The 26,878-nt window shown below is 46.1% G+C and overlaps 1 protein-coding gene across 4 annotated transcripts; it reads left to right on the forward strand.

Annotated features, from left to right (window-relative positions):
- Positions 1 to 4,716: 4,716 nt before the first annotated feature.
- Positions 4,717 to 23,897, forward strand: ANGEL1 (angel homolog 1). Of its 4 annotated transcripts, none has more exons than XM_034768463.1 (11): positions 4,721 to 5,046; positions 9,480 to 10,079; positions 10,650 to 10,876; positions 11,891 to 11,960; positions 12,536 to 12,969; positions 13,271 to 13,397; positions 14,215 to 14,325; positions 15,363 to 15,432; positions 15,977 to 16,092; positions 17,120 to 19,959; positions 20,753 to 23,897. In XM_034768463.1, the coding sequence occupies exons 1-10, from the start codon at positions 4,836 to 4,838 to the stop codon at positions 17,278 to 17,280; spliced, it is 2,127 nt and encodes a 708-aa protein (XP_034624354.1). In that variant the 5' UTR covers positions 4,721 to 4,835; the 3' UTR covers positions 17,281 to 19,959; positions 20,753 to 23,897. The 4 variants fall into 4 exon arrangements, with proteins under 4 accessions (XP_034624356.1, XP_034624355.1, XP_034624354.1 ...); XM_034768462.1 differs by having other exon boundaries at positions 4,723 to 5,046; positions 15,929 to 16,092; XM_034768465.1 differs by lacking the exons at positions 15,977 to 16,092; positions 17,120 to 19,959; positions 20,753 to 23,897 and adding an exon at positions 13,489 to 13,697 and having other exon boundaries at positions 4,717 to 5,046; positions 15,363 to 15,382.
- Positions 23,898 to 26,878: the final 2,981 nt, after the last annotated feature.

Raw genomic sequence — 26,878 nt, forward strand, 5'->3', positions numbered from 1 at the left:
TTTTGGGAATTTCTATGGCCTGTGTAAGGAGGTCAGATTAGATTATCACAGTGGACCTTTCCAGCCTTAGAATCTGTGCATCTATGAATAACACAATTACTACTAGCACCAGATGCATGATCGTTCACTTTTAGAAAAGTACAGATCCCCCAACATTAGTGGTATAGGAAATAAAGTATGTAAAATACTTCCAATAGAAAAAAAATGACAGCCAGCCTTACAGAAGGATCAAGTCGATTTTAAAATATATATATTACTGTTTTTTGAATTTGAACAAAATAAATACATAGATAATTATAAGATGTTGACCAAACACAAAGGAACTTTTAAAGGTCACAAATACCGTTTATGATAAGATTTGTTTAACATCTGTATGGAAACTTTATGTGTGTTAGTATGAATGCTTCGCACTTCCGTAACTATTTAATCGTGGTTTATAGTAACAATGGCTCAATTACTTGTACATTTTAAATAAAGAAAATTTTTACAATAATTAAGTTATAAAGCCAAAACTTCATTATACTATGGCCAAAAATCATCCAAGTGTGAGTCTTACTGAAGAAATTAAATATGAGCAACTATACTCCGCTAGGAATTTGGGTCATAATACTACAAAGGGATACAGACCTTAATGCTTCAGAGTATAAGCATGATGGCCAACAGGAGGGTCAGTAAAGTATTTTGTCCCCCTATCCCTGCCATGTCACATTCAATGACAGCCACTGCATAACTAGAGCCTAATCCTGCAAGCACTCTACATAAGAACATAAGTTATTGACGTCAATGGTAGTTGAGGGTGCTCAGTATCTCCTAAGACCTAGCTCTTCCCCAGACCTATTCTAGAGCGTTTTATTTTCCTCTGAAAGATCAGACCTTGACCACAGCTGTTAGCAAGATCCCAGACTAGATAGACCATTGGTTTGCTCCAATATGGCAGCTCCTATGTTTTTACCTAAGTGTACACGCACTATACATCCCGGTTTACTTCAGCAGGCTCCAGATTTTTACCAATGGCTGCCTAATTGCTCAGTTTGGGTGGGAAGTGGGAGTCTTACATGTATATGGAGCCCTCTTATAGCAGTGGTAACACCTGTGGGGGTTCTGGTGGTTTTCCTTAGATTATTTTAAAAACAATGTATTAACTAAAAATCCCACCTTCATCCTCCTCAGAGTCAGAAAACTCATGCTCCATGGTGGCGTGTCCTTGTCACCACACTGAGAATGCTGCTTGTTACTTTGCTTTTTCTCCTCTGCGAATTAGTAGTTTACAGTCATCTCTGACACCCTCACACAAAACCCCTGTCACAGCCACCCGACTCTAATTATCAATCACAGAACCTCCAGGAGCAAGGGTGTCATCTATACAATTTGTAATCTTGATTTATACTGTTTCTGAACAGGAAGGTCACATTTCCCAGTCACTGGGGCTGCCAGGGTCGTGTGGGAAGTTTTTGCAAGGCCCCTCTTTCATTTCTTCTCAAGCATTCCGTGACCTCATCTATACATTATGACTCAAGATAGATGAAACTTACAACGGGATATCCTGCAGTCATGTTACATCAGTCTTTGAGTGCATCAGATCCCACTAAGTAGGATCAGAACCGGTCAGCATTTGGGTAAGTGTTTCAGAAAGTGGTGCTAATAAGCTGGTAAGGGGTGCTCACCCCTCAGAGTCACTAGTGAATCAATATCCCAGCCTGGTACATTTTCAGATGAGAAATTCAGTCATGACCATTTGTAGTCTTTAAAGAACTCTCAGCACTTTTTGCAAAAGTTGGTTTATTAGTCCCCATGTCCTGAACAGATTCCAACTTGAGTAATTGCATCTTGCCTACTGTATACAGATGTGCTCTGTAAAGATATAAACACCTAAAAGTGCCCCAAACCCAGGTATTTATTATTTATCCAAGCAATCTTAACTGATGCCAAAGTTGAGGCTCCATTGAATTGTCAAAGGAATTGGATCAGTGCTTTTTATTTATTTATTTATTTACAGTGTTAGGGGACCACTCAAAAGGTTGACAAAAATCATTTTCTTAACAAAGGAGGCTTTTTTGATAAAGGTGGAGGAGAACTATACTCAGTACATTTAGGGGCAGTCTTCCACTACAGGAGGTAGCCCAATAAAGATAGTTTCTCATAGAGGTTTCACAATGTATATAGCACACACAGATTGCTAAGTGCTATATAGATATAAAAAAAAAGTCCCTGCCCCAAAGAATTGGCTATCTTAGACACTTTGGTAGTTTTGTTTACCCATATTTTACATAAATCTCTCAACCATTCCAGTTGTCAGAGTTCAAACAGGGTTATACTTTGGTGCAGAAGAGTAAAATGTTGCGTAAGCCAATGGAAGTTTTGACCTTGAAATGTAGGCCCATTGTATGTTTTGTTGTTTGTGAATATTTTTTCTAGTGCAGGCATTACAATTTTGGTAGCTCAGACATTTGTTTGCTTGTGGTACTAATTAATATTCCTTGTGACACTAGTTAACAGTCCTCACATGTTTCACTGTGATTGTCCCAATGTTGGTTGGTTCTTGGATACTATAACTCTTCTCTCAAAGATCGACTTTGTTTTAAAAATGCCCAAGTAATTATCATTTGCTGTTTCAATAGCCTGCTGCCTCTGAGCTATTAGTAACATCACCTTCCATATCTGTAGCTGAACAAAGAGGAACAGTCCAGTAGTTAGGACGCTAGTCTAAGACTTATGAGACCTCAGTTCAGTTACCTGCTCTGTCACAGATTTCCTGTATGACCTTAGACAAGTCACTTTGTCTGTGCCTCACTGGTAAAATAGGATAATAGTAATGTCCCTTCCTCACAGCAGTGTTGTGATAAATACAGTAAAGACTGTGAGGTGTTGAGATGGTAATGGGGGCCATATAAGTACCTTAGGTAAATTAATGGAAGGTAAATTTTGCTCTGTGGTTTTGAAACAAAATTATTTTGAAAATACTCTACAGATCACCAATCATTTTGTCTTATGAACCATCTTGCAGCCGTCAGTGCAGGTCCTGTTAACATGTCAGCAATATCCATTTTGGCTAGAGGTTTCAGAGTTGTTTTTGATGGAGATATGATTAATGTGCTCATCAGCAAGTGATGGGTTTGGTTTTAATGGATGTTTGGAGATACAGTCAGCAGATTTAGTCTTTCCAGTTCTGTGTATTACTACTTGTGTATAAGACATCACAAGTATACTTGGAGTAAGAGGGCATATTGGTACTCAATTTTATCTGACAGTTTGGTTTCAGATTTTTAACATGGTCATAATGATGAATGTAGTAAAATGTTCAAACTCTTCTCTTTCCAGATGAAACTATCTGGTTTCAATATGTGACAGGCTTCAACTTTCATGGGCTACAATGTGATCATGACCAGCTGGGTCTGTTTGATTCTATATAGCTCTGAGTTTAGAGGGCTTCAGTCAGTCTTCTATTAAAGGAAGGGTTGAAGGACAACATGCTCATATGTTTGAAAATACATGTCCAAAGACTTTTAAGTAGATTTAAAAAAAATTGATCTTGACCCTGTTTGATATGGGGGCATTCTAGGATTTTCTTTAGTGCATCATCATGGTCTTGATGTCTTGTTCTGCACACACCTTACTGGATGGATTAGATGCAGCAGATATTACAATCTTTTGGGGGGAGGGATAGCTCAGTGGTTTGAGTATTGGCCTGCCAAACCCAGGGTTGTGAGTTGAATCCTTGAGGGGGCCCCTTAGGGATCTGGGGCAAAAATAGGACTTGGTCCTGCTAGTGAAGGCAGAGGGCTGGACTCAATGACCTTTCAAGGTCCCTTCCAGTTCTAGGAGATAGGATATCTCCATTAATTTAATTTTGTAATGCATTGGCCAATGTGAGTCAAAAAGGTGGTTAGGTATGTGAATTCAGGGCCCATTTGGAATTGATGGAATTCTTGTTTAGGCCTAGTTTTGATAAACATCCAGCACTATTAAGGCAATGTACTATACAGCCCAGATGAGTGTAATATATGCTGCTCCTGACTGATTTCCTCCATGGGACACCACACACAGCTCTGAGCAGGTATAATTAGGGTTACCATATGTCCGGGTTTTCCCAGACATGGCCTCTTTTTTGGTCCACCGATCTCTGTCCAGGCAGATTTTTCAAATAAGAGGAAATGTCCAGGATTTTTCCTTGTGGATTGGATGTTGTCACTCAGAACGAGCCATCTCCATGCCCCGATTGGTCCCTCCTCTGCATACTCAGCTGCCAGATCCTGGCCTGCCAAATAAGCAGAGCCACCAAGCGCCTCTCCACCGGGCTAACTGCCCTGAAGTGGGGCCTCAGAGCCCAGCTAGAAGGGGTGATGGGGCCAGAGTGACAGGGAGGGGGATAGGCCTGCAAGGAGGTGCTGACTGAAGGCTGGTGCTGTATCCCAGGCCTGCACCAATCGCCCTACCATTGTGATAAGGAGCACGACACTGCCCACCACCTTGAAAGTGCAGCCACAGGCACCCCCCAAATACCCTCCCTGTACACACACCCCCCCTCCAGTGCCACCCCAATGCCCCTCCCAGTACACACACCCCTCCCACACACCCCAACTGTACCCTCCCCTCCCGCTGGTGCAGCATCCTCTGTTTAGGAACTTGAGTGGTAACCTAGGTGTGAGATGAGCGGATACCCAAACGGGATCACACACAGCACAGCTTCACAACGCAGACTCATACACACAGGGTGGGGACGCGGGGCTGAGAGAGGAGGCGGCCAGGAGCTCCTGGGGAAGTTTACAAGCCTCATCCCCCCAGCTCTGCTCCCCGCCGCGCTCGGTCTCCGGGACCCTTCTCCCTCCAGCCCCAGGATGGGCGGGCTGAGGCCATGCGGGGGGCGCGAGGCAGCGCTGTGCCAAGGCCAGGCCGGGCCGCCGGCGGCTCCCAATAAAGTTGTTGTTGAGGCGGAGCCGGGCTGGCACGTGGGCAGAGGCTGGGAGAGGATCGGGCTGGGCGGCATGATCTGCACCGTGCTCTGCTACCTGCTGCTGCCCGCGGCGCGGCTCCTCCGCGTCCTCCGAGGTAACAGCCCCCCTGCCCCTCCCACGGCCCGTGAGGCCCCGGCCCCGGCGTGCGGACTGCGGCAGGCTACTGCCTGCGCCCAGGGGTGCAACTCGCAGCACGGGTCCTGCGGACACTCCTGCAGCCCACCCCGACCGGCGGGACGTGGAGCAATTAGATCACCTCGGGCCCGAGGTGACAGCCCCCCAGGGCGATCCCCCTCAGCTCCTGGGCCTCAGGTGACAGGGCTCCCCTACCCCCCCAGGGCGATCCCCCTCAGCTCCTGGGCCTCAGGTGACAGGGCTCCCCTACCCCCCCAGGGCGATCCCCCTCAGCTCCTGGGCCTCAGGTGACAGGGCTCCCCTACCCCCCCGGGGTGACCCCCCTCAGCTCCTGGGCCTCAGGTGACAGGGCTCCCCTACCCCCCCGGGGTGACCCCTCTTGGGCCTCGAGTGACAGGCCTCCTCTATGCCCCTGGGGGGGGCCCCCCCCCTCAGCTCCTGGGCCTCAGGTGACAGGCCTCCCCTGCTCCCCTGGAGGGACCACCCTCAGGTCTCGGGCCTGGGGTGATAGGCCTCCCCTACCCCCCGAGGCTCACCCACCTCAGCTCCTGGGGTGACATGCCTTCTCAAGGGACACCCAGCTCACCAATGTTTCCGAGAGAGACTGGCTCTCCCAGGCCCTCTTGGGTACCTCCCCCAGCTCTCACCGAGGAACTCTGGGTAGACCGAGGAACCCCGAGGAGACCAACTTCCCCCAGGCCATTTTGGATAGCCCCAGGCCTGATTGTTATTGTTTATATAGGCCTTGCAACAGTGCTAAAATTATGGGGGGAGGGGAAGTAGGGGGGCCCTGAATGTCAGGTATATCTTGCTTTAATTTAAACAGTAGTGAGACTAAAGGGGGGCATTAAATAGAAGTGAGGTAGGCCCTAAAACTGGTAAGGGGCCCACTTCCCAGCCCTCCCTCTGTAATTTAAGAGCTGCTTAGCAGTGATCTAAGTGCTTTCACATCAGAAGACAAGGCCCCTGCCCTGAGGAGCTTGGGCTCTAGGCAGATGGAGGCAGGGCTGAGAGGCATCTGAAGCTGTGCTCTAGAACTGGCTGAACAATTACTCAATTTCTCTCTCTCTCTCTGTTTGTTTTAAAGGAGTCAAGATTCTCAGTCATCTAATTATATAGCTAATCAGAGGAGGGTTTAAAAAAGAGTGGAGGCTTGGTGGAGTGGTCAGGTGAGACCATCTCTAGGTCCTCCTCCCAGCTCTGACCATTGTGTATAGGGAAGAGCAGCTCCTCCAGATCTCAGGAAACTCCAAATCTGATTGCTAAAAAAAATAGCAGTGCATCTACAGGAGAGATGGGCTCCTCCAGGCTAGTGCTGACTACTAGCAATAGAGCAGAGGTCCCCCATCTGCAGAGCACGGGGGAACATTTGGGGGGCTTGCAACTGGGGCCAGGGCCAGCTCCCGCAAGGGTTGGGGAGAAAGTGCCACTCAGCTCCACTCCTGGCTCTGGCTGCTGGCCCCATGCCTGGGGATCAGCTGCCAACCCTGCACCCGGGGCTCCACTCTCAACCCCATGTCTGGGAATCTGCTTCCGGCTGCCGGCCCCATGACTGGGGTCCTGTCTGCCAGCCCTACATCTTGGGTTCAGCTCTTGGCCACAGCTGCTGGTTGAGGCTCCACTCTCACCCACAGCTGTGGCTCCAGCCTCAGCCCCCTTACGCATATCCGTGTCCCCCACCTCCTAGAGCCACAGCCTCGCTCCCAGTTCAGGAGTGGTGGTGTGTGGACAGGGGTAAGAGGGGGGGTATGAGGCGAAAAGTTGGGGGACCACTGCAGTAGAACATTCTTCTTGGGGGAATGTACTTAAAGCAAACAATTTCAAGGGGAAATGTCTTTAGAAAATTATTATATTTTAATTATTTTTTTTCCTTTCACTTTATACATCCTCCCCCATCAAAATAAAATAAAATAGGATGCATCCGAAGCTAAGTACCTTGAGAATACTTAAAAATACATTTTTATAAGCGCTTGTCTACATATGCAGTTACTCTGAAATACCTAATCCATTCTAAATTCACACCCTACCTTTTTTTGGAATAGCATTTATACATAGACAAACTCTGATTTGTAGTTCCATTCATTTCTCTTAGCCATTCCCACTCCTCAATCTTCAATGAGCAATATCCAGGTTAAAGATAGACTAATAATGAAAAACACACACTCATCGCCCTCTTAATTGTCACCTCTCTTCTAAAGAGCAAGAGTCAAACTGTTTCAAAAGAAGGGTGGGAGGGGAGCAAGTTCTAAATGCCCTGCTAACACCTGTGAAATATGGGGGCTTCAGTGCCTCCACTGAATATGATTGCAGCAGTATGACATAGGGTAAAGGTGGTCTTTTGGGTTGGAAGGTTTTAGCCATTTATGATCTTATAGGACACTTATAGACAAGGTAGATGAGAGCACTTGTGTAATAGTCTTGTGTTGAGATACTTGCTAATCAAGTGGCTGCCAAGTTCTTTTGATGAGTAAGTGGTCATTAAGCCCTCAATCCCCTGTTTTTGCCTCTTAAAATGGGATTTCAAGGTTTATCCTATTTACAGATCATGCAAAGGCTCCCAGTGTAGTCCTGAGTTAGGATTGGGGAATCAATATCATTAGATTAAAAAACTGTATTTCTGTAGCACCTTTCACCCAAAGTATCCCCAGGTGGTTCACAGATAGAACTTTGTGTCTACAGTAAAGTCTCTCTGTAGCTTTCTGGGTGCTGCCAGTACTTCAGTGCTATGCTGATGCGCCAGTGTGCAATCATGATGGCATCTGAGGCTATCCTCCACTTCTGGGGGATTTGTGGGGAGGAGGGATCTTTTCTGGCCCCATCTTCCCTGTGTAATGACTCCTCTGACCATCTCAGTTAGATGGTGTTTACATGGTGAGAGCTCCATTTATCCCTCTATGGCCAGAGGAGCAGGATGTGGGGTTGGGATACTGCTGAAATACTGACAAATATTGGGTGGGGTTCCTCACAACTTGAAGGGAAATCCCCCAGCCCTCTGCTATTGCTAGGTACATAATGATTGGTTTGTAAGCAGACTCTGGGAGAGATGGATGCCTCCTCTTTACCATCCATCTCTGGTAATACATATATAACTCGGTTTCTAAACAGGATTGCAGAAGGTATTCTAAGAGAGATGGGCTCTTCCAGATCCTCACAGCATGAATTAACGTTCATAATGATCACTATGACCTGCTTAGCAGTGACTGTAATGACCTTTCTGTAATCAGACTTACACACTTGTTCATTATAATAATACTTAGTTCTTATTATTACTAGAAATTCTAATGGTGTGCCTAGATAAGACAGTGTTGAGCATATTAGAAATACTGATATATACTGATACAGGGAATATGTCTCTTTGTGTCAGTGCTTTGCTTCTCACACATACAAAATATTTTGACTTAGAAAATGCCAGTAAAAGCTTATAGTGATATTGCTGACTCTTGCGTGCTGTTATCCAGGGTGACCTTCCATTACAGGGTGTACAAAGTGAGCAAGGAACAGGAGAAGAAAATGAATGATTTGCAGAGAACACAATATGCTAATCAGTAATGGGGACATGATTGCACAGAGATATTAGCAAAAACACACATGCTTTTATCATCTTGAAGAGTATAAAGGGGAGATACTAGTGAAACTAGTATGTTCTTGTGTTGAGCGTGCACTGAAGTATTTGGCCCATTACAGATGTCAGTCACCCACTGAGTGAATATCATGGTCTTCCTATTCTCAGACCATAGTTTCTTTCATGTTAGTGTTTTCCCTAATGGGGCTTTTCCATCTTTAACTTCCGTGTTTGTGCTTCCTGTGTTGGTCTCTCCACTCCTTTTCTTATATGCATTTGAAAAGACAATTCAATGTGGAATGGATCTTCTATATTGGGTGTCTACAATTATGGAAATTCCTGATATCTAAATATGCTGCCAGCTGAGGACCCTTGTTCATTTCCTGAAAATTCACCGATTCCAAAGGTCAGCTGCTAGAACTTCTTCCTGATGTCTCTGCCCCATGTGGCTCAATGTATTTGTGTTTGTATGGAAGATGCCAAAGAAGGGCCAGTACAATAGCATAGATGCTGCTCTGCTGACCACTTATTGCACTGTATAAATGATAATATAAAACCAGCCTAAATTTTACTGTCCGTTAAACCAGCACCACCTCACTGAAGTCAATGGCATTGTACCGGCATAACTAAAGTCAGAATATGGTCCAAGAGGCAGCCTTAATTACTCAGCACTATAACTATGCACCTTTTTTGAGAAGCTAGTCTGTGCTGTTGATACATTCAAATCGTTCTGTTGCACCAAATAGTAACTGATTTCTCTAGCCTAAATGAGCGAATAAGTGAAGAGAGCCATGGATTTTAACCATTGTCTTGTATTGAATTTTTGACAGATGCTTTCTTTACGTGTCGAAAGAACGTGCTTCTGGAGAAGAGCCCGACCGCCCAGGTAGGGGGCATCTCTTCTGTGCCCAGCAGGAGGTCAGTCCCAGAAGAGGAGGAAGCCCTGCTGCAGCAGCAGCTGGAGGAGGAAGCTGGTGGGCTACACAGCAGTGAGACTGCTCCAGCAGTGGGGAAGGTGTCAGCCACACTGACTAGTGACTGGCTGGAAGGCTCGGAATTATTGATGACCAGCCTCAGCAATTTGGGTGTGGCTTCAGAGGTCACATGGTGCAGTGATCAGCAACATGATGAGCTACATACCTTAATGTCTCTAGGACCAAAGGAACATGTTGCGGTCACACTGGCAAAATTACCAGAAGAGGAAAGTGTGGCTATGGTGGGCATTGCAGCATGGTCAGCTGTAAGGACACAGACCGATCACCAGATTAGTGGCTGCACCCCTTCATCCTCCCTTTCCAGGGCTGAAGATACTGCTGTGCTGGGCTGGAGCTTAGCGCGTGACACAGAGATAGTGCCAGTGGAGGCCACAGCCTGGCCCTTTTATGATACAGGACAATTCCAGCCTTTTCCAGCAGAGAGATCTTACCACGGTCAGTAGTAATACAATCTTGTTTGATTCTGAGTGTGTGGTGCTAAATTGGGATGAGGTAGTGTAACAAAACTTTCTGATCTCCCTGCATGTGGATGCTAAATCCTGGGTGAGCTGAGTATGTCTGTACTTGCTTCTGTTAGGCATAGGCTGCATCTTTCCATGCCAGGATGATTGCATCTGGTAATGAAAATGATAAAAGTAATTTTTGCTGATGGAAAGGCAAGGCTTCTGGCATTATTGGGTTGACTAGTGTTGCTAATCACAATTCCTGTGAAGTTAACATAGGTGCTCACTTCATACTGGAGATGGCCTCCAAAGAATGGTTGAGTTTTTCCAAAACATTTTCTCCCCATTAGGACCCTGCCATTCCATCCCTGGTGGCAGCTATTCAAGTTAATCAAAGAAAATCATCCAAGGGCCCATTTAGAGTTCAAGATGTCCAGATTTAGGGAACAAGAGAACAGCTAATCCCTATGTCCCAGCTAGCAGGAGCATTCCAGGAAATAGGACAGGGAAAGATACCCAGCATATATCTGACCTGACCTGTCTTCCTCTCTTTTACATATAGAGATTTTATGGAGGGACTGGGAGGAGCTCTCTACCCAGCCTGCTGTTCCAGAGCTGGGCTCAGAGAATGGGCCTCTGTTTGAATTCCGAGTCATGTCTTACAACATTCTGGCCCAGGACCTGGTGGAGCAGAGCCCTGATCTCTACCTGCATTGCCAACCAGATATCCTGGACTGGAGCTATCGTCTCCCAAACCTCTTGCAGGAGATCCAGCACTGGGACCCTGATGTGAGTACTACCCAGGCTCTTTCATGTCAGCTATCACCAGAGTTTTTGGGGTGTGAAGCCAGTGCCTCTGGGGTTATTAGGGTCCTTGGGTATGTGCCCACTGGCTCCTATAACCTTACTAGGATCTATTCTTTGATTGTAGGGGCTCAACTTTTCCTAATAGAAGTAGGAGTAGGACAGCCTGCTGCAGTCCGTGGGGAGGAGTCAGAGCCTATAGGGCAATCTGGAACAAGCCCAGAGATGAGGCCTACATGGGGGTGGACTTCCTGTTCCTTGCTTGCTTCTGCATTCCTTAGGCTAGTTTAGCATGCTGAGGAAGAAGTGTGCTCACCACTAAGGATGAGAAGTGAATTTTATTTCACTCTTGCATTCCCACTGGGTAACTGAAGGAGAAGTATGCGCTTCAGAAGTCATAGAGCATGCTCTGTCTCAGTGGTTCTTAACCAAGGGTATGTGTACCCCTGGGGGTGGCAGAGGACTTCCAGGGGTACATTAACTCATCTGGATATTTGCCTAGTTTTACAACAGGCTACATAAAAAGCCCTAGCAAAGTCAGTACAAACTAAAATTTCATAGACAATGATTTGTTTATACTGCTCTGTACACTATACACTGAAATGTAAGTACAATATTTATATTCCGATTTATTTATTTTATAATTATATGGTAAAAATGAGAAAGTCAGCAATTTTTTAGTAATAGTGTGCAGTGACACTTGCATTTCTTATGACTGATTTTGTAAGCAAGTAGTTTTTATGTGACGTGAAACTTGGGGTACGCAAGACAAATCAGACTCCTCAAAGGGGTACAGTAGTCTGGAAAGGTTGAGAGCCAGTGCTCTAGCTGGAGGAAAAGTTGCTTAGATAGCATTTCTTGGTGACGGGGTTAAGTGTGGGAAACTGTTTTTCCCTCTCTTCCCTCACTGTCACAACTCCTCTCCTCTCCCCTTCCCCCCGCCCCCCCCCCAAAAGCCAAACAATGGTGGAGTGAGCTAGATCTCTGCCTTCCTTGCAGGTTCTGTGTCTCCAGGAAGTGCAGGAGAATCACTACTGGGAACAGCTGGAGCCAACATTCAGGATGATGGGTATGTCCCTCTCTTTTCTATAGGTTAGGTTGAGACTTGCTGAGAAAACTCCATGTTGATATCTCCAGAGCTATACTTCTGTTTACAGAAGTAGTCCCCACCCCAGGTTTTGATGGCCACATTTCTGAAGCTATCTGCACCTCTTCAATTTTTGTCCTGTTCCTGTTGTGATTGATTCTTCCCCAGATTGGCAGATGAAAGCAACAAAACTCATCAGAGGCCTGGTTTATATAGAGAAAACAAAAGAGATTTGATGGTACATGATGGCTAACAAGACAGTACTGCCTACAAGGGCATGAGCCAGAGGAAGAGAGATTGATTAGAGCATCCCTGAGGGCATAACTAGAAGTATGGGCTGAAAATGAGCAAGAGGAAAATTCAAACTGGGTATTAGGAAAATCTTCCTGCCAGTGAGGTCTGCTGGACTATAGAACAGTCTACCAAGGGGAGTAGTGGGAGGTTGTGCTGTTTAAACCCCGCAAAACAGATTTCCTATGCTTTTCTACATCTCACTAAAGAGGAGCTGAGGCTTCTGGTCATTTGGGCCCTCCTGATGGGTGGTGGTTTCTTTTCAGGCTTTGTGTGCTTATACAAACGGAGAACAGGAAAAAAGACAGATGGCTGCGCAGTTTGCTACAAGCACAGCAGGTTCCAGCTGATCAGTGCCAGCCCTGTAGAATACTTCCGGCCTGGCCTGGACATCCTAAACAGAGACAATGTGGGTCTGGTGCTGCTGCTGCAACCTCTACTCCCAGAGGGTGTAGGTCAGAAAGCAACAAGCCCCCTGTGTGTGGCTAACACTCATGTGCTGTATAATCCCCGCCGAGGAGATATCAAACTTGCACAGATGGCCTTGCTCCTAGCAGAGGTTGACAAGATTGCGAAAACTGTTGATGGCATCTACTGTCCTGTCATCTTGTGTGGAGACCTGAACGCTGTGCCTGATTCTCCATTGTACAAGTTCATCCGGAATGGTCAGCTCTCCTACCATGGGATGCCAGCCTGGAAGGTAGGTGTAGATAGGGAATGGCATGGAGCAGCTCTTTGTATTGCAGGGAGTGGAGTATTTATGTAGTTGTGTCTCTGATCACTCGCCCCCTCCTTTTTACTACATGTTCCCCAGCTAGTAGCTGCACCACAGATTTACATGATACTTATTCTGTGCAAGTGGTTGTGCTGGGGCTTGGCTCGGTGTGGGTGCTGTGTATTCTCTCTGAGTGTGTTGTGCCTGTGCATGTTGCTGGCCTCGCTTTAACCATTTCCTCCTGGTGCTTTGTTCCCCTCACCTCTACCATGCTGCCTTTATGCAGGTTTCTGGACAGGAAGACTTCTCCCAGCAGCTGCACCAGCGGAAGCTGCAGACCCCACTCTGGCCCAGCAGTCTGGGTATAACGGAAAACTGTCAATATGTCTCTCTTTGCCAGCCAAAGAAATCAGGTGAGCTGTGGTGTGTACGTGGGCTCAACGAAGATGATTATTGTGTGGGTCTTGCTCCCTCTCATTGATCTGCAGTCTCCACTCTTGGCAGGACATTGGCACAACCTCCAGGGCAGAACTGGGGAATGTGCTGCACCAGGCACTCTCCTTGACAAGGATTCTCTCCTCTCAGAGTACCTGATTTGAACTGTATCACTTGTATGCCCCACAACTCATCTCAGCCTGGGTTTCTGCCATCTTCCTGCACTTGCTGGAAGCTGAATGTCCCACAGTACTTCACATATCATAGTCATATTTGGGGTAAGCTTGCAGGGCCTTGTCTTTTTCTTCAAAGCGCTATGGGGTGTAGAGCCCACTTAGGCTCTCACTCTGCTTTCCAGAGATGCTTCAGCATATGAAGCCCAGGCCAGGGTGTTCTTGGTGGAAGCTCAGTGGATATGAACTCCCTAGAAATCAGGCTGAACCCATATCTCTTTTCCCCCCTTCAAGCAGGGGTTTCCCTGTGTCATAAACACCCCAAATGCCTTAGAAATTGACTGGTATCTTGCCACTGTAGACCATTTTTGGGGAAGGGGAAGCTCTTAATTTGTGGAACCCCCAGATACCAGAGTGATGGGTGCATCAGCAATAGGTATTAGAGTAGCTGGGCTGCAGTTTAGATTGTCTCTTCCTCTTCTATCACCATGTCTATTCTATATTCAGGTTCTTATATTGTACCCATCATTCATGTACTCTGGTAGTATTTTTGGCATGGAAACCTAAAGAGAGAGCTGACTTCTTGGTTATTTCCTTCCTTTGAACTGGCTCTGCTCTGCAGACAGACGCAAGTACAGCCGGAACTTCCTGCTTCAGTTCCGTTTCTGTGATGCTGCCTGTGAACGACCTACACATCTGATTCTGTGGAAGGGTGTGACAGATGTTAAACCAGGTACTGGAGCAAGTTCTCCCTACTCCAACATCTTTTCTGCAGGCATGAGCTGCCTTTGGCAAGACTTGAAGCCAACAAGTGGAGACCAGTCTTGGCTCGTTATTGGCTGGATGAGTCCCAGAAAAGGCTAGGATTGGGGAAGGTGGGAGCCCACCATTGAATCATACTCCTGTGGGCATAAGTGGATTCCATAAGGGCTCAGCAGCAGCTCTCAGCTACTGACCTGCTCCTTGTATAGCAAGTCTTGATTTGCTGATTTATGTGTTTTACCCCCTGTGTGGAGGAATGGAAGAGAGGGGTCAGTCTATTTTCTGTCCTCCCTTTGTTTTGGAGAGGGGCAGGTATTTTTCCATTCCTTCTGCGCTTCCAGCTCCACTGGAAGAAATCCATGGTGGCACCTGAGCTGCCTCTGTGCTAATGTGGGTTGGCATCAGTGGGTGACCACAAGCTGGCATTAGATCTGCTACTAGAGAAGCAGAACCTCTTCTCATCTCTGGGCCTTTTGACTTGTTTGGTTCTGTTCTCCTCATTCCCCACCTCCTCTGGGCTGGCAACCCATTTCATGATCCCAATGCTGACTGTCTGTGTTTCTCTGACAGCAGAGGTTGTAGTACAGGGCCACAGGGATCAGCCTCTGGGCAGTGGTAATGTCCAAAGCTCTAGGCACAGGAGCTGATTGACCTGGATAAGTTGGTTACACTAATTTGTTGCTGGGATCGGCCCACTGACTTTTTTGGGGGAGGGGTTAGGCTTTGTTTTTGGCCTGGTATCAACTTGTTACTCTTTCAGCACCGCTGTACCTAGGTCTCCTGTCTGAGACCAGGACAGTTTGCATTCAGCTTTGGAACGTTGCCCTGACTTTGCAGCATGTACTATCACTCCTAAGGGTGCCTATCCAGACGGCCATGTTTAGGATAAAGAGGGATTCTTGGGGCTGGAATAAGAGACCTTCCTGGGGGGAACTTTCAAACTCAAAATGAACAAGCTGCTCCAGGCCCAGTGGCATGTCAAATTGGAATCTCTCTGCTTCTTTTTAGACCGTCCTGCACATTGGCCCAAGCATCTCACCATGGTGAATGATCCTGATCCAGAGCTCTTCTTCCCAAGGTAACCTGAAGGGAGGGAGACTTCAGCTGGGCCCTGTAAAACTAGTGGCACCCCTCCTTGGAGTGGCCATGGTGGGGTGCTTGGAAAATGGGCACAGGAAGCTAAATTAATGTCAAGGTTTAAATAATTCCATGGTCTCTTCTCCCAGGCTAGAAAAAGAACACAGCAGGGATGGGAAAGAATTAGAAAAATCTGTCTACAGCTGGCCAGATCCATACCAGGCTGCACTAGGGTTGGTGCTGCAGGTCAGGAATGCAGTGCGTTGGCAGAACTGTATGTTGGTGGTGAGGGAGCCCCTGTCCACTCAGTGTCTTAGTAGAATTGATATTAATAGTCCCTCACTTATATGAGCATTAAAATATATTGAAAAATACGTGTAGAAATAATCTATAAACAGCTGCATCAGGAAGGTGGCTTAGTTTGCTTAGATTCCAGCACTGAGCTTTGCATCCCCTCTCCCATGTGAGGGAATGGGGGAGCTGTTTCTTCTCTGCAGGTCTCCAGGTGTTATCCGGCATGACCTTAATCTGACTTCTGCCTATAGTCACTTCTTGCCCCAGAGAGGTCGCCCTGAGGTCACAACCATGCCCATGGGCCTTGGAGCTACAGTTGATTATATCTTCTACTCGGCAGAGCCCATTGAGAATGGGAACGAAGGGGGTGAGTGTGGCAACATGGGGCCTCCTGAGCGCTTATCCCCAATGTGCTAGGAGGGAGCTGTGTGGTACAGCAAAATGGTGGGCAGAGTGTCTCCACCATGGCAGGAGTGGGCTGCTGGGTGTGGCAGCATGCCATTTCCAGGGATCTGTGGCCAGTAGGGACTGAGTGATGTACTGTGGGGAAATGCTGTCTTCCCCAGCTGGGATGACAATCTCTATTTCATGCTATTGAAAAGATACAATAGTTCTGCCTGTCCTGGCCATAGTTTTTAAGGCAAAATCAAAGTAGAATGGAATGTTACTTTCTTGGTGCCCAACACTTTGCCTTGAGTTCACCTAGCATATGCTCTGGAACAGCCCCACCAGGCAGTTGGCATTGAGATCTGGGCTCCTCTGGCCTGGTAGTTTGTATCCTTCAAGGCAGCATAGTCCATCTGTAGGAGGCACCTCACTTCGCCTCCCAGTGATACCCCCTGCAAGCGTCACACTGTTTGAAGAAGGAGTTGAGTTGATGAGGTTCTGCAAGTAACTGCATCAGCTCCCACTCCCTCTGAGGCCCAGATCGATCAGCGTGGGCTCTTTGGGGATGGGAATAGAGTGCGAAGAGTCTTCACAAGTCAAATTTTGTTTCCCCCGAGCCAGTGGCTCATTGGGCTGACATGGTTAAGGCACACCAGTTTCATAGCAGTGGTACACAAGTCTATTCAAGTAGAGGCCCACATTCACCTTGGGGAATTTGAGTGCAACTAGCAAAAGCTTCCCTGTGAGCAGCTGCATGATGACTGCAGTGTGTGTTTGCAGCTCCTGTGTGTGCCAGAGCATGAATCCATATATCAGTAGCAGTCTTGGGTGCTTGTTGCTATAGTATCCAGGCATGAAGAGGGACATGTTGTTTTGTATAGGCTGTCTGTGTGGACACACCCTTGCTTTCCGGACTGCAGCATATTCTAGCTGCCTTGTGTCTGTGCAAGAGTTTGAGCACGAAGCTCCAGTCTTCGTCTGACATGTCCTTCCCATTCCCTTGCCAGGTCGCAGGCTATATCGAGATGGAGCCCTGAAGCTGCTTGGCCGCCTCTCCCTGCTCTCCGAAGATGTCCTGTGGTTGGCAAATGGCTTACCTAATCCCTTTTGCTCATCTGATCACCTCTGTCTGCTGGCTAGCTTTGGCTTGGAGATCTCCAGTGCCTGAGAGATGGGGATTGTGTGGGTCGAGCTAGACTGAATGCAGAATACAGAAATTGTGCATTCAGAGCCTCAATTGGCTCACAGGAAACTTCCTTTCCATTTCCCCTGCACTCCCCATGTAACAGGAGCATGAGGGGGCCAGGGAGGTTGAGCCCTTTCCTGTATTGCTACTCCATGGGACTCCATTACTGGCTGATGCCCAGTTGTTCTCTGGCTGCACTAGCTCTTAAAGGGACCCGGGCACTTAACTTCCTTACCTATTTGGTCCTGCTACATCTGGCAGACATTCTAGCTGTGATGTTCTTACACTGCAGGAATCAACATGATTTCTGCTTATTTACTTGTCTCTGTGTGCCGCTCCTCAGTGATCTGGGAAAGAGCAGGTGCAGTTTTGAGACTCGTGTGGGCTTTTTTTTTAGTTGGCTTCTTGCTGCCAAACAGCAGGCGGTGCTCCCAATCATCATCTACCACACCAAAATGGTGATTCTTTTTAATTTCCCAGCAACAGTGTAGGGAATGCATTCCCCTTGGATTCACCCAAGCATCCCTTGTGCCAACTGTAACTTAAGACAGGACTGGGCTTGATGATTGCTCAGAAATGGAATTGAAGTAGCCTTTACCTAGGGATACCTAAAGAGAGTTTCTATCTGGTTCACCCAGGTCTGCACCCAGCACACACATCAGCAGAGTGAGAGTTTGAAGTTTCAATAACTTTCTGTAGGGAGCTTTCTATCGTTATGAGACCATTTTACCAATAAGGTCTGACACAAGGATCAGTGTGATATGGAGGTACTGGTTCTTCAGAACCATCATAGAAAGCTCTGGAATTGCCACAGCAGAAATCTGAGATCCTTGGAAAGGCTCCCTCTCTGCCTTCCTGACCATCTCAGAACAGTTCCTAGTACCTCCCTTGACACCTATATGTGATAGAGAAGGATTTGCCAAGGCCCTTCCTAAGAGTTTCATGCAAGAGGAACAGTGGACAGCTCTGGACTGATAAGAATGTGAGAGTGCTGAGGGGCTGTGGTCATAGTTTCTCCCAGAACAATGCTAAAGAGAGAAGGGTGCCAGAGGAAGTGGAGGAATAGCTGCTTCCTCTTTCTTTTAGTAGGCACTTCACTGGTCTGCAAAATATAGTAGTCAAGGCTCAGGACAGTTCAGATGTCCTCCTGGCCAAACATGTTATTGTGTGTGTGCATATTATTGCCCTGTTCTGGAGTCTACCCTATAAAGGGAGGTGAGCTGATAGGAGCTGCTCTTCTGTCTGTGGTTTGGAGCCAAAGCTTCAGTTCTTGGATCCCATTGTAGCCTTATTGTCATGTGTGTTTTTGATATATTCACCAGTCAGCAGTGGCTCGTTGCTAGTTCTTTTGCGTTTTTTTTGGTGCTGGACCCTGCAGGTCAGATTCCTCAGCATGACCTGACTGTTGGTGCTCAGTATTTATCAATGAGTTATGAGAAGAATGTTAGCAGAAGAGTTCTCCACCCTTAAACTCCTCTTCTGGGGCTGAGACTGTCTTAGCCAGGTTTTCTGGGGGAAGGAGGGTGAGAAGCTTGAAATAACTTTAACTGGATTGTTTTGAATAATGCATTGGAGAGGTTTGTGTTTTTAATTCTTTATTTTCTTAAACATCTTACTTGAAAAATAAAATTTTATAATTTCAGAAAAAATGCATGTAAAAGTGGCTGCTGGGGCTCCTGAGGGCAGAGCCCCTTCTCCTTTAGGGGCCTGATTACACTTTGGACCATGAGATTTTGTTAGCTAGCTGTGTGGAAGAGGGTTTGGGTAGGGTAGGGTGTTAGCTGTGCAAGGATCATGGCAAGAAGTGGGGAGAGGTTGGGCCTAGCTGATAATCTGTGTAAACTAGGCATTCACATCAAACAGGCCACCAAAAGCCCCAACCCCTGATGCCATTCTGGCATAGCTCATTTGAACTGTTCTAAAACAGCTTCTAAAACTTGAGCTTCTAAAACGTGAGCTTAACCCACGAACCTTTCTTCTGAAAGTAGGAGACGCTATTGCTGGTTCCTAGAGCCTATGTCCAACCTTCAGGTTGTCTCGGCAGCCAGACCTCCGTTATTGGGCTCCCATGTTATCTTTACAGAGGGGTAAGAGAGAACTGTACTTGTATGTCCTTTTCCTCTCACCCCATTCTGTTGGGAGTGATGTTTGATTACCTGTGGGTGACTGGACCCATTATTATCCTGATGTGGGAAGTGGGTGAGTAGGATTCTATTGTCCATTTGTGTGCGAGCTGTCCAGAAATCTGTTGTGTGGGAGTAGGATTGTAGGGGCAGATCCACAAAAGGACTTAGGCACTTGAGTCCCAGTTTTAGGCACCACTGCAGTCCATAATGTCCCCACTCAGCTGCCGCCTACACTCAGTGCTTAAACTTCCATTGAAGAAGTTTCCCAGGTACCTGTTTCTGCCACTGGGCCTGTGAACTACTGCCTCATTGTCTCACTCCTAAGTGCAGTGCAATCCACATTGAGGAAGTGTGTCCTAACCACTGAACTATGAGAGATCGCATCAGAATAGCCCAATCTCTCCGATTGAAGCCGGTCCACTTTAATTAAATATGGATTGGGCCAGAGAGAGTGAGAATCATTCCATAGTCCAGAGGCCATGGCACTTACCTGAGAGGTGGAAGATCTCTGTTCAGATCCCTTCTCATAAGACAAGTTTCAGAGTAACAGCCGTGTTAGTCTGTATCCGCAAAAAGAAGAACAGGAGTACTTGTGGCACCTTAGAGACTAACAAATTTATTAGAGCATAAGCTTTCGTGGACTACAGCCCACTTCTTCGGATGCATATAGAATGGAACATATAATGAGGAGATATATATACACACATACAGAGAGCATAAACAGGTGGGAGTTGTCTTACCAACTCTGAGAGGCCAATTAATTAAGAGAAAAAAAGCTTTTGAAGTGATAATCAAGCTAGCCGAGTACAGACAGTGTGATAAGAAGTGTGAGAGTACTTACAAGGGGAGATAGAGTCAACGTTTGTAATGGCTCAGCCATTCCCAGTCCTTATTCAAACCGGAGTTGATTGTGTCTAGTTTGCATATCAATTCTAGCTCTGCAGTCTCTCTTTGGAGTCTGTTTTTGAAGTTTTTCTGTTGTAATATAGCCACCCGCAGGTCTGTCACTGAATGACCAGACAGGTTAAAGTGTTCTCCCACTGGTTTTTGAGTATTTTGATTCCTGATGTCAGATTTGTGTCCATTAATTCTTTTGCGTAGAGACTGTCCGGTTTGGCCAATGTACATGGCAGAGGGGCATTGCTGGCACAACTCCCACCTGTTTATGCTCTCTGTATGTGTGTATATATATATCTCCTCATTATATGTTCCATTCTATATGCATCCGAAGAAGTGGGCTGTAGTCCACGAAAGCTTATGCTCTAATAAATTTGTTAGTCTCTAAGGTGCCACAAGTACTCCTGTTCTTCTTTTTTCTCATAAGACAGAGGAGGAAATTGAACCAGGGTCTGCAACATCCTAGGTCAGTACCCTGACCACTGGGATAAAAATTACAAGGGAGCCTGGGGCTGCCAGCCTCCTCCTCTTTCCCTTTTCCTCCCCAGCTGTTTTTTGCAGAGTTAGATACCCACTTCACTCATTCTCACAAGAAACAGCTTAGGCACCTAGGCTACCTGACTCCAGGAGAGGGGTTCCCAGCTGTGGATTACAGGCAGAGCTAGGTGCCTCCCTGCAGCTGGGATTTAGGTGCCAAACTCTGTGAGAGGGGAAGTCCTTAGGACACACCTTCCTCATCAGCATCTCCCATTGGCTGCCTTAGGCAGCTCCTTGCAGTAGCTTGCTGGCTTTTGTGGATCAATTCTTAGGTGTCACACTCCCTGTTCATTGTATATGGTGCTTGACTCAGGGTTTGTGGATCCCATTGTTCCAGTGATTTTCTAGATGTCTAAAAGTTAAGTGTTGCAACAATCTTAAGTCCCTTTGTTGGTCTAGGCCAGGGGTTCTCAAACGGGGTTGTGACACCTCAGGGGGTCACAGCTGTCAGCCTCCCACCCCCAAACCCTGCTTCACCTCCAGCATTTATTATAATGTTAAATATAAAAAAAAGTAGTTTTAGCTATAAGGGGGTCACACTCAGAGGCTTGCTGTGTGAAAGGGGTCACCACTACAAATGTTTGAGAACCACTGGTCTAGGCCATAGTTGCAGTCATTCTTGTATGTTTATAAAGTACCTCTTTCCCCAACTTATATTGGTTTTGGGGTGGCATTGTTTGGTGGGGTAAAGGTAATTGTGCAAAAGTTCCCATCTAACGATTGCATTAATTGCTGTAATACTTTTATTTTAACTTCTTTATAACGGGGGTTTCTGTATTCACAAACAAACAAATCCATATAATCCTTTGCCTGTGAGCTTCTATTCCTATGCCTGATTGGCTCAACATAGTCACGGCTGGAAATACACAAAAGGGGAAAGACTGAAAGTTGGTACTTAGGGAGAAACCCACTGGAAAACTTAAGGCATTCAAAACTAATGCAACTAAGTGCAAAGTATTGGGTAATCACAGCTAAAACTAAGGTTGCAGAGCTTAACTTCAAAGACACTGGCTTAGAGTCTAATAGGTAAGTTACACAAGTATATATCTGGAGTAATTCCATTGACTTCAATGAACTCTGGAAATCCAAATTTTAACCAGTGTAACTGATGTAAGAATCTAACCAACTATTTAAACAACTTAATCTTTTTTTAAACAAAAAAGTTATAATCACACTGAACTGTTTCTAAAGCTGGTCACAACCCAAGGGGGACTTTTCAAATTTTGAGGCAAAAAGGTGTGTTCTTGTGCAGCCTTCTTTGTATAGCTCTAATGCTGAAATGGCTGAAGGTAGAAAGTTTAAATTTGGCATAGAAGTAACCCTCCTTGAGAAATGCTTTTGTGTGTTCTGCTGAAAATATCACTTAGTGCAGTTGCAGTGCAAATGAATCTTTTTTTTACAAAAAATCACCAACACTTGGAAAGATTAGGGTGCCCGGTATGTTGAATGAGGTGGGTTGAGTCCTGTTTCATTCACTGCATATTAAAGTGTCAAGGGAGCTGCAGATTTTCTGTTCCCTCCCCTTCAGAGCTTGACTTTCACAGGGAGTCTCCGACAGTACACAGGGGAGAGAGGACTTTGTGGGAACCTCACTGAGTGTGCACCATGGGTGGGACAGTATTCTATTGGGGTCCCAGCCAAATTGTAGCAGATTCTGGATGGCTTTTATTCTTCGCCACCCCCCATAAGTGGGGGGGAGGAGAGGGGGAAAAACTTGGAAATTCAATTAAAAAACCTAAGGTTTCACAACTCAGTACTCAAGTCAGAAAAGACCAAAGCTGAAACCACAGGTGCAGCCTTAACTCTGGCGTCTATGCGTTTCCATGCGTTTTTTTAAAAGGATGTAGTCCTGTAGTATTTCTGAAATAATACCAGACAATTTATCTTCTACAACCTTGAATATAAATGATGTATGGATTCTGGATGTGTATAAAACATGTATTAAATTATATATAGTGTCACTAGAAGACAAAACTTGTGGGTTGGGGGAATAGCATAATATGGTATTATTTGAGAATAGCATGTGGGGAGATAATTAAAGATTGTGTCATAATGAGTAGTTTGCAGCAGCACATGATTAAGGTTGCATATGTGGCCTTAACTTAAGCACTTCCTGACCCAAATGTTAACCAGGCAACGTTAACACTTGCTCTGCATAGTTTTTTGCTGAATTATGAATGGGCCTGGAATCCAAACTATGGAAACAAAACTATGGGGGGAAGTAGAAGGGTAAGAATATCTTTTATTTGTTGAAAGTGAGGGGAGGGAGTAAATGGTGAGGGAATCAAGAGAGTTCTGCTGTCATCCTCTGATGGCCTGCAGTGCTGAAGAGGCTCAGGGCCCTTTTATCTCTGAAGACTAGAGAGTTTTGGGTGAGTGTGCATGTTGCTTGTTATCAGCTAGTTCGTCTGGGCCAGGGAGGCATGTTTATGGTAGCTGACTGCATTTGCTAGATGACAATTCAGATTGTACAGCAGCTTTTAGCATACTCTTACCATCAAAATGGGACATGTTCAGAGCTGGATTCTTTCACCTCCCCCAAAACCCAAGTCACTTATCCCTTCACCATTTAGTAAATGATATGCCTTCCAAACCAGCTGCCACGCTCACATTACTTTTGAAAGAGAGAGACAATATAAAAGGAAAAGGAGAGAAATTTGGAACTATTAAATGAGCTCTGGCTCATGCTTGGGATCTTTCATTCTCTATCCCTCTTCTTTTAGGAATCTGGCCTAGCGATAGCTTTCACAGGTGTTGACAGGACTGCCAGGTCCTGTCAGGACAATGGTATATTTCTGCAGCAACTGGATTTAAGCAGTTAGAAATTATGGGAGTGTTCTTGAGTTCATAAGAAGTTCCTAGGTTATTGGCATAATGAGTCTCTTAAGGTACTCAGAGATATCAGGGCCATGTCTACAAGCAAATATTGTAACAACTCTAAACCCCATACTTGATTTCTTTGTTAAGAGGAGAAGAGGAACATAAAGTGGTGAGCAAATGCGAAGGAACTCTGGAAACAAAAGGAAATGACACATACACTCCCAAAAAATATTGGGACAGGTAATAGTTTCCATGACAGACACACTTACTGCTGCAAGAGCATGTTCTCCATAGCCTTTTCCTGACACAGTGGAGACAACACAGATTAGTTCTAGTTCCCATTGACTATCTTTCTCTAGATTTCTGCTATGGCTGACTAATTTTACCCTAGGAAAGGTCTTTTTGAAAAAAATAGTTTAACTAAGGCCCTGTCTACCCTGGCAAGTTTCTGCGCTGTAATTCCTGAGGTGTACCCACTGCCAAGCCACTTAGTATGCAGAAACTGTGCAGTTGTAGTGCTTTAAAAAAAAACACCCCGAGAGGCGTATAGCTTTCTGCGCCGGGGCTACAGCGCTGTGGTGCCAGTGTAAACACCGTGGCAATTACAGCGCTGCGATTGGCCTGTGGGAGGTGTCCCACAATGCCTGTTCTCACCTCTCTGGTCATTGGTTTGAACTCTACTGCCCTGCCCTCAGGTGACCAACCATCATCCCCACCCTGTAAATTCCTTTCCAAATTTGAAAGTCCCCTTGGTATTTGCTCAGTGATGCATGCAGTGGTCTCAGCACATCTTTCCAGGTGGTCATGCCTGCCGAGCTGCTGGACCTCATCAGCATTTGGGGAGAGGAGGCTGTGCAGTCCCAGCTGTGCTCCACCCATAGGAATTATACCTATGGACAGATTTCACGATGCATGATAAAAAGGGGCCATGACCAGGACATATTGCAATGTAGGGTCAAAGTGAAGGAGCTGCAGAACGCCTACCACAAGACGCGGGAGGCAAACCACCACTCTGCTGCTGCGCCCATGAGCTGCTAGTTCTACAAGGAGCTGAACACAATACTCCGGTGGTGACCCCACTATGAAGGCCTCTGTGGATACTTCACTGGCTCGTGTGCCAGTTGAGAGTGGACCGAGCCAGGAGGAGGAAATCTTGGACAAGGATGTGGAGGGGGACCCAGAGTCAGAGGATGACTTGGAGGCCAGAAATGCATGCAGGCAGGACCTCAGTCTTTGCCTGCATGCTTGTACCATGGGTTTTAGTGAGCAGCCATCACTCAGAGCTGCCCTCCCTCTCCTGCAGATATATTTTGGGGGAGAGAATGATTTCAATAAACTTATTTAGAATTGGTGCAGGAAACTTCTTACCAAGATTGAATCATTTTAAAGCAGTTCAGAAGTGGTGATTGTGCCTACTGGATTTGGGAGTGCCCTTTTAAAGTTTTGTTTTACTGTAGGAGGAGTTTATAGGTCTCTAGGGTGCAGGAGAGAGATGGCAGCTTGCAGCCCTTGGCTTATCTGAGGTGGGGGCTGCTGCTTGTCTTGATGTTATCAGCTCTTAGTTCAACTGGCTTAAATTCTTTGTTTGCTGTAACCTGGGAGGAGAACCCTAGAACTGTGCAGATCCTTTCCTCCATAGAGAAAAGGCTTTTCCTTCATGGCCAAGTACATTGGTGTGAAATTGAGTGAGAACCCTAGAACTGCAGCAGTGAAGCTAGGAACTAGTAGTAGCAGCTTGTGAGCGGGGAGGGGGTCAGTGGTTGGACAGTATGATCTTGTGGACTGGGACTGCCCATGTTTTAATCCCAGCTGTATAACCTTGGGCAAGCTTCTTCCTTCTCTATAAACTAACATTCAGCCTGACCTATCCTGCATGGATGGGTGCAAAGAGGTGTGTGTGTGTGTGTGTGGGGGGGTGTTTCACAAAGAGGAATGGGTATTGGCAGCATGAGGTGAAATGGCACTGTAGATGACATTTACAGCAGCTCCCAGCTCTGCTTTTGAAAGGTCTTTTCTCCTAAGATCTTGCGAATCTTGAATTTAGTTGTGATGGGGGAATGCTGTAGTAGTTCCATTCAGCACAGGAGGCAAGTGATGTTTGCCAGTGAGTTTGCTATAAACAGAGCCCTGCAAATCTGCAGATGTAGATATCCATGGACCATGTTTGTGGATACAAATTTTATACCCATGCAAGGCTCTAGCTATAAACCCTTCCTATGCTAGAAGCATAGGCCTGAAGGTTTATGGTGAGAACACCTGAGGGATGAAGGACACAGCCATTGCTTGGCAGGGGGCTTGTTACCATTACTTTTTAATATTGTAGTAAGGCTTCCTTGTTGATGCAGAGCTTATTTCAGCTCAGAAGGGCCCCTGCAAGTTCCGTCTTGTCCTGCTGGACACAAAGCAGGAAGACCCCATGCGGTATCTCCCCATCTTTCACTCATGTTCCAGCTCTAAGTCGTCTTATTAATATCTCCATGTGCTCATGTATTGCTGTTACTCAGCTCTCTACAGTTAAACAATACACTTTGTATAAGACATACTAAATAAAGTTGGGTCCTCCCTCAGGGGGAAGGGAGTGTTTTGCAGCTGTCTTCTTAGGCTACTGTGTATGTTAAGAAAGAATCACCAGAGCGACTGAGCTGGTGAGGATATATGCTTTAGAGAGCCTTGACTATAAGTTAGAACTCTAAGTTTGGTCAGTACCTGCTGCTCTTGTGAGGATGGCTGGCTGGATTATCAGTTGAAGAAAGGCCTGTCTTACCCCCAGGAGGAGAGTTCTGCTTCCAGGCCACAGCACCCTTTGGCCCACCACATCATCTTGAAGTTTGCCTCAGCTTGATTAGCAGCATGAAGAGAGCCTGGCTGCTCAGCTCCTTTCCTCTGGTGCTAGGACACCATGTATTTCATTCCTGCTCTCTGAGTAGGCTTTAGCTAGCATGGGCACATTGACCAACCCAGAAGATGAATGAGAGGGGAATGGTCTAGGGTTCTTTCCACTTCCCTATGAAAGCCACCTGTATTTATTCCCTTTTGGTGCTTGAATAGGATGCATGTCTTTTCCAGAGAGCTAGCCTCACCATATAGCCAGACTAGAAGTTTAAACAGCAGCTGGGCTCTGGTTTTATGATCAACAATGAAATCAGAAGCAGTTTTCATTTTGTTCTCTCCACAAGGCAAGAGCTGTGCAGACAATTTTA

This window comes from Trachemys scripta, chromosome 4 (assembly GCF_013100865.1).
Source record: "Trachemys scripta elegans isolate TJP31775 chromosome 4, CAS_Tse_1.0, whole genome shotgun sequence".
NCBI lineage: Eukaryota > Metazoa > Chordata > Testudines > Emydidae > Trachemys > Trachemys scripta.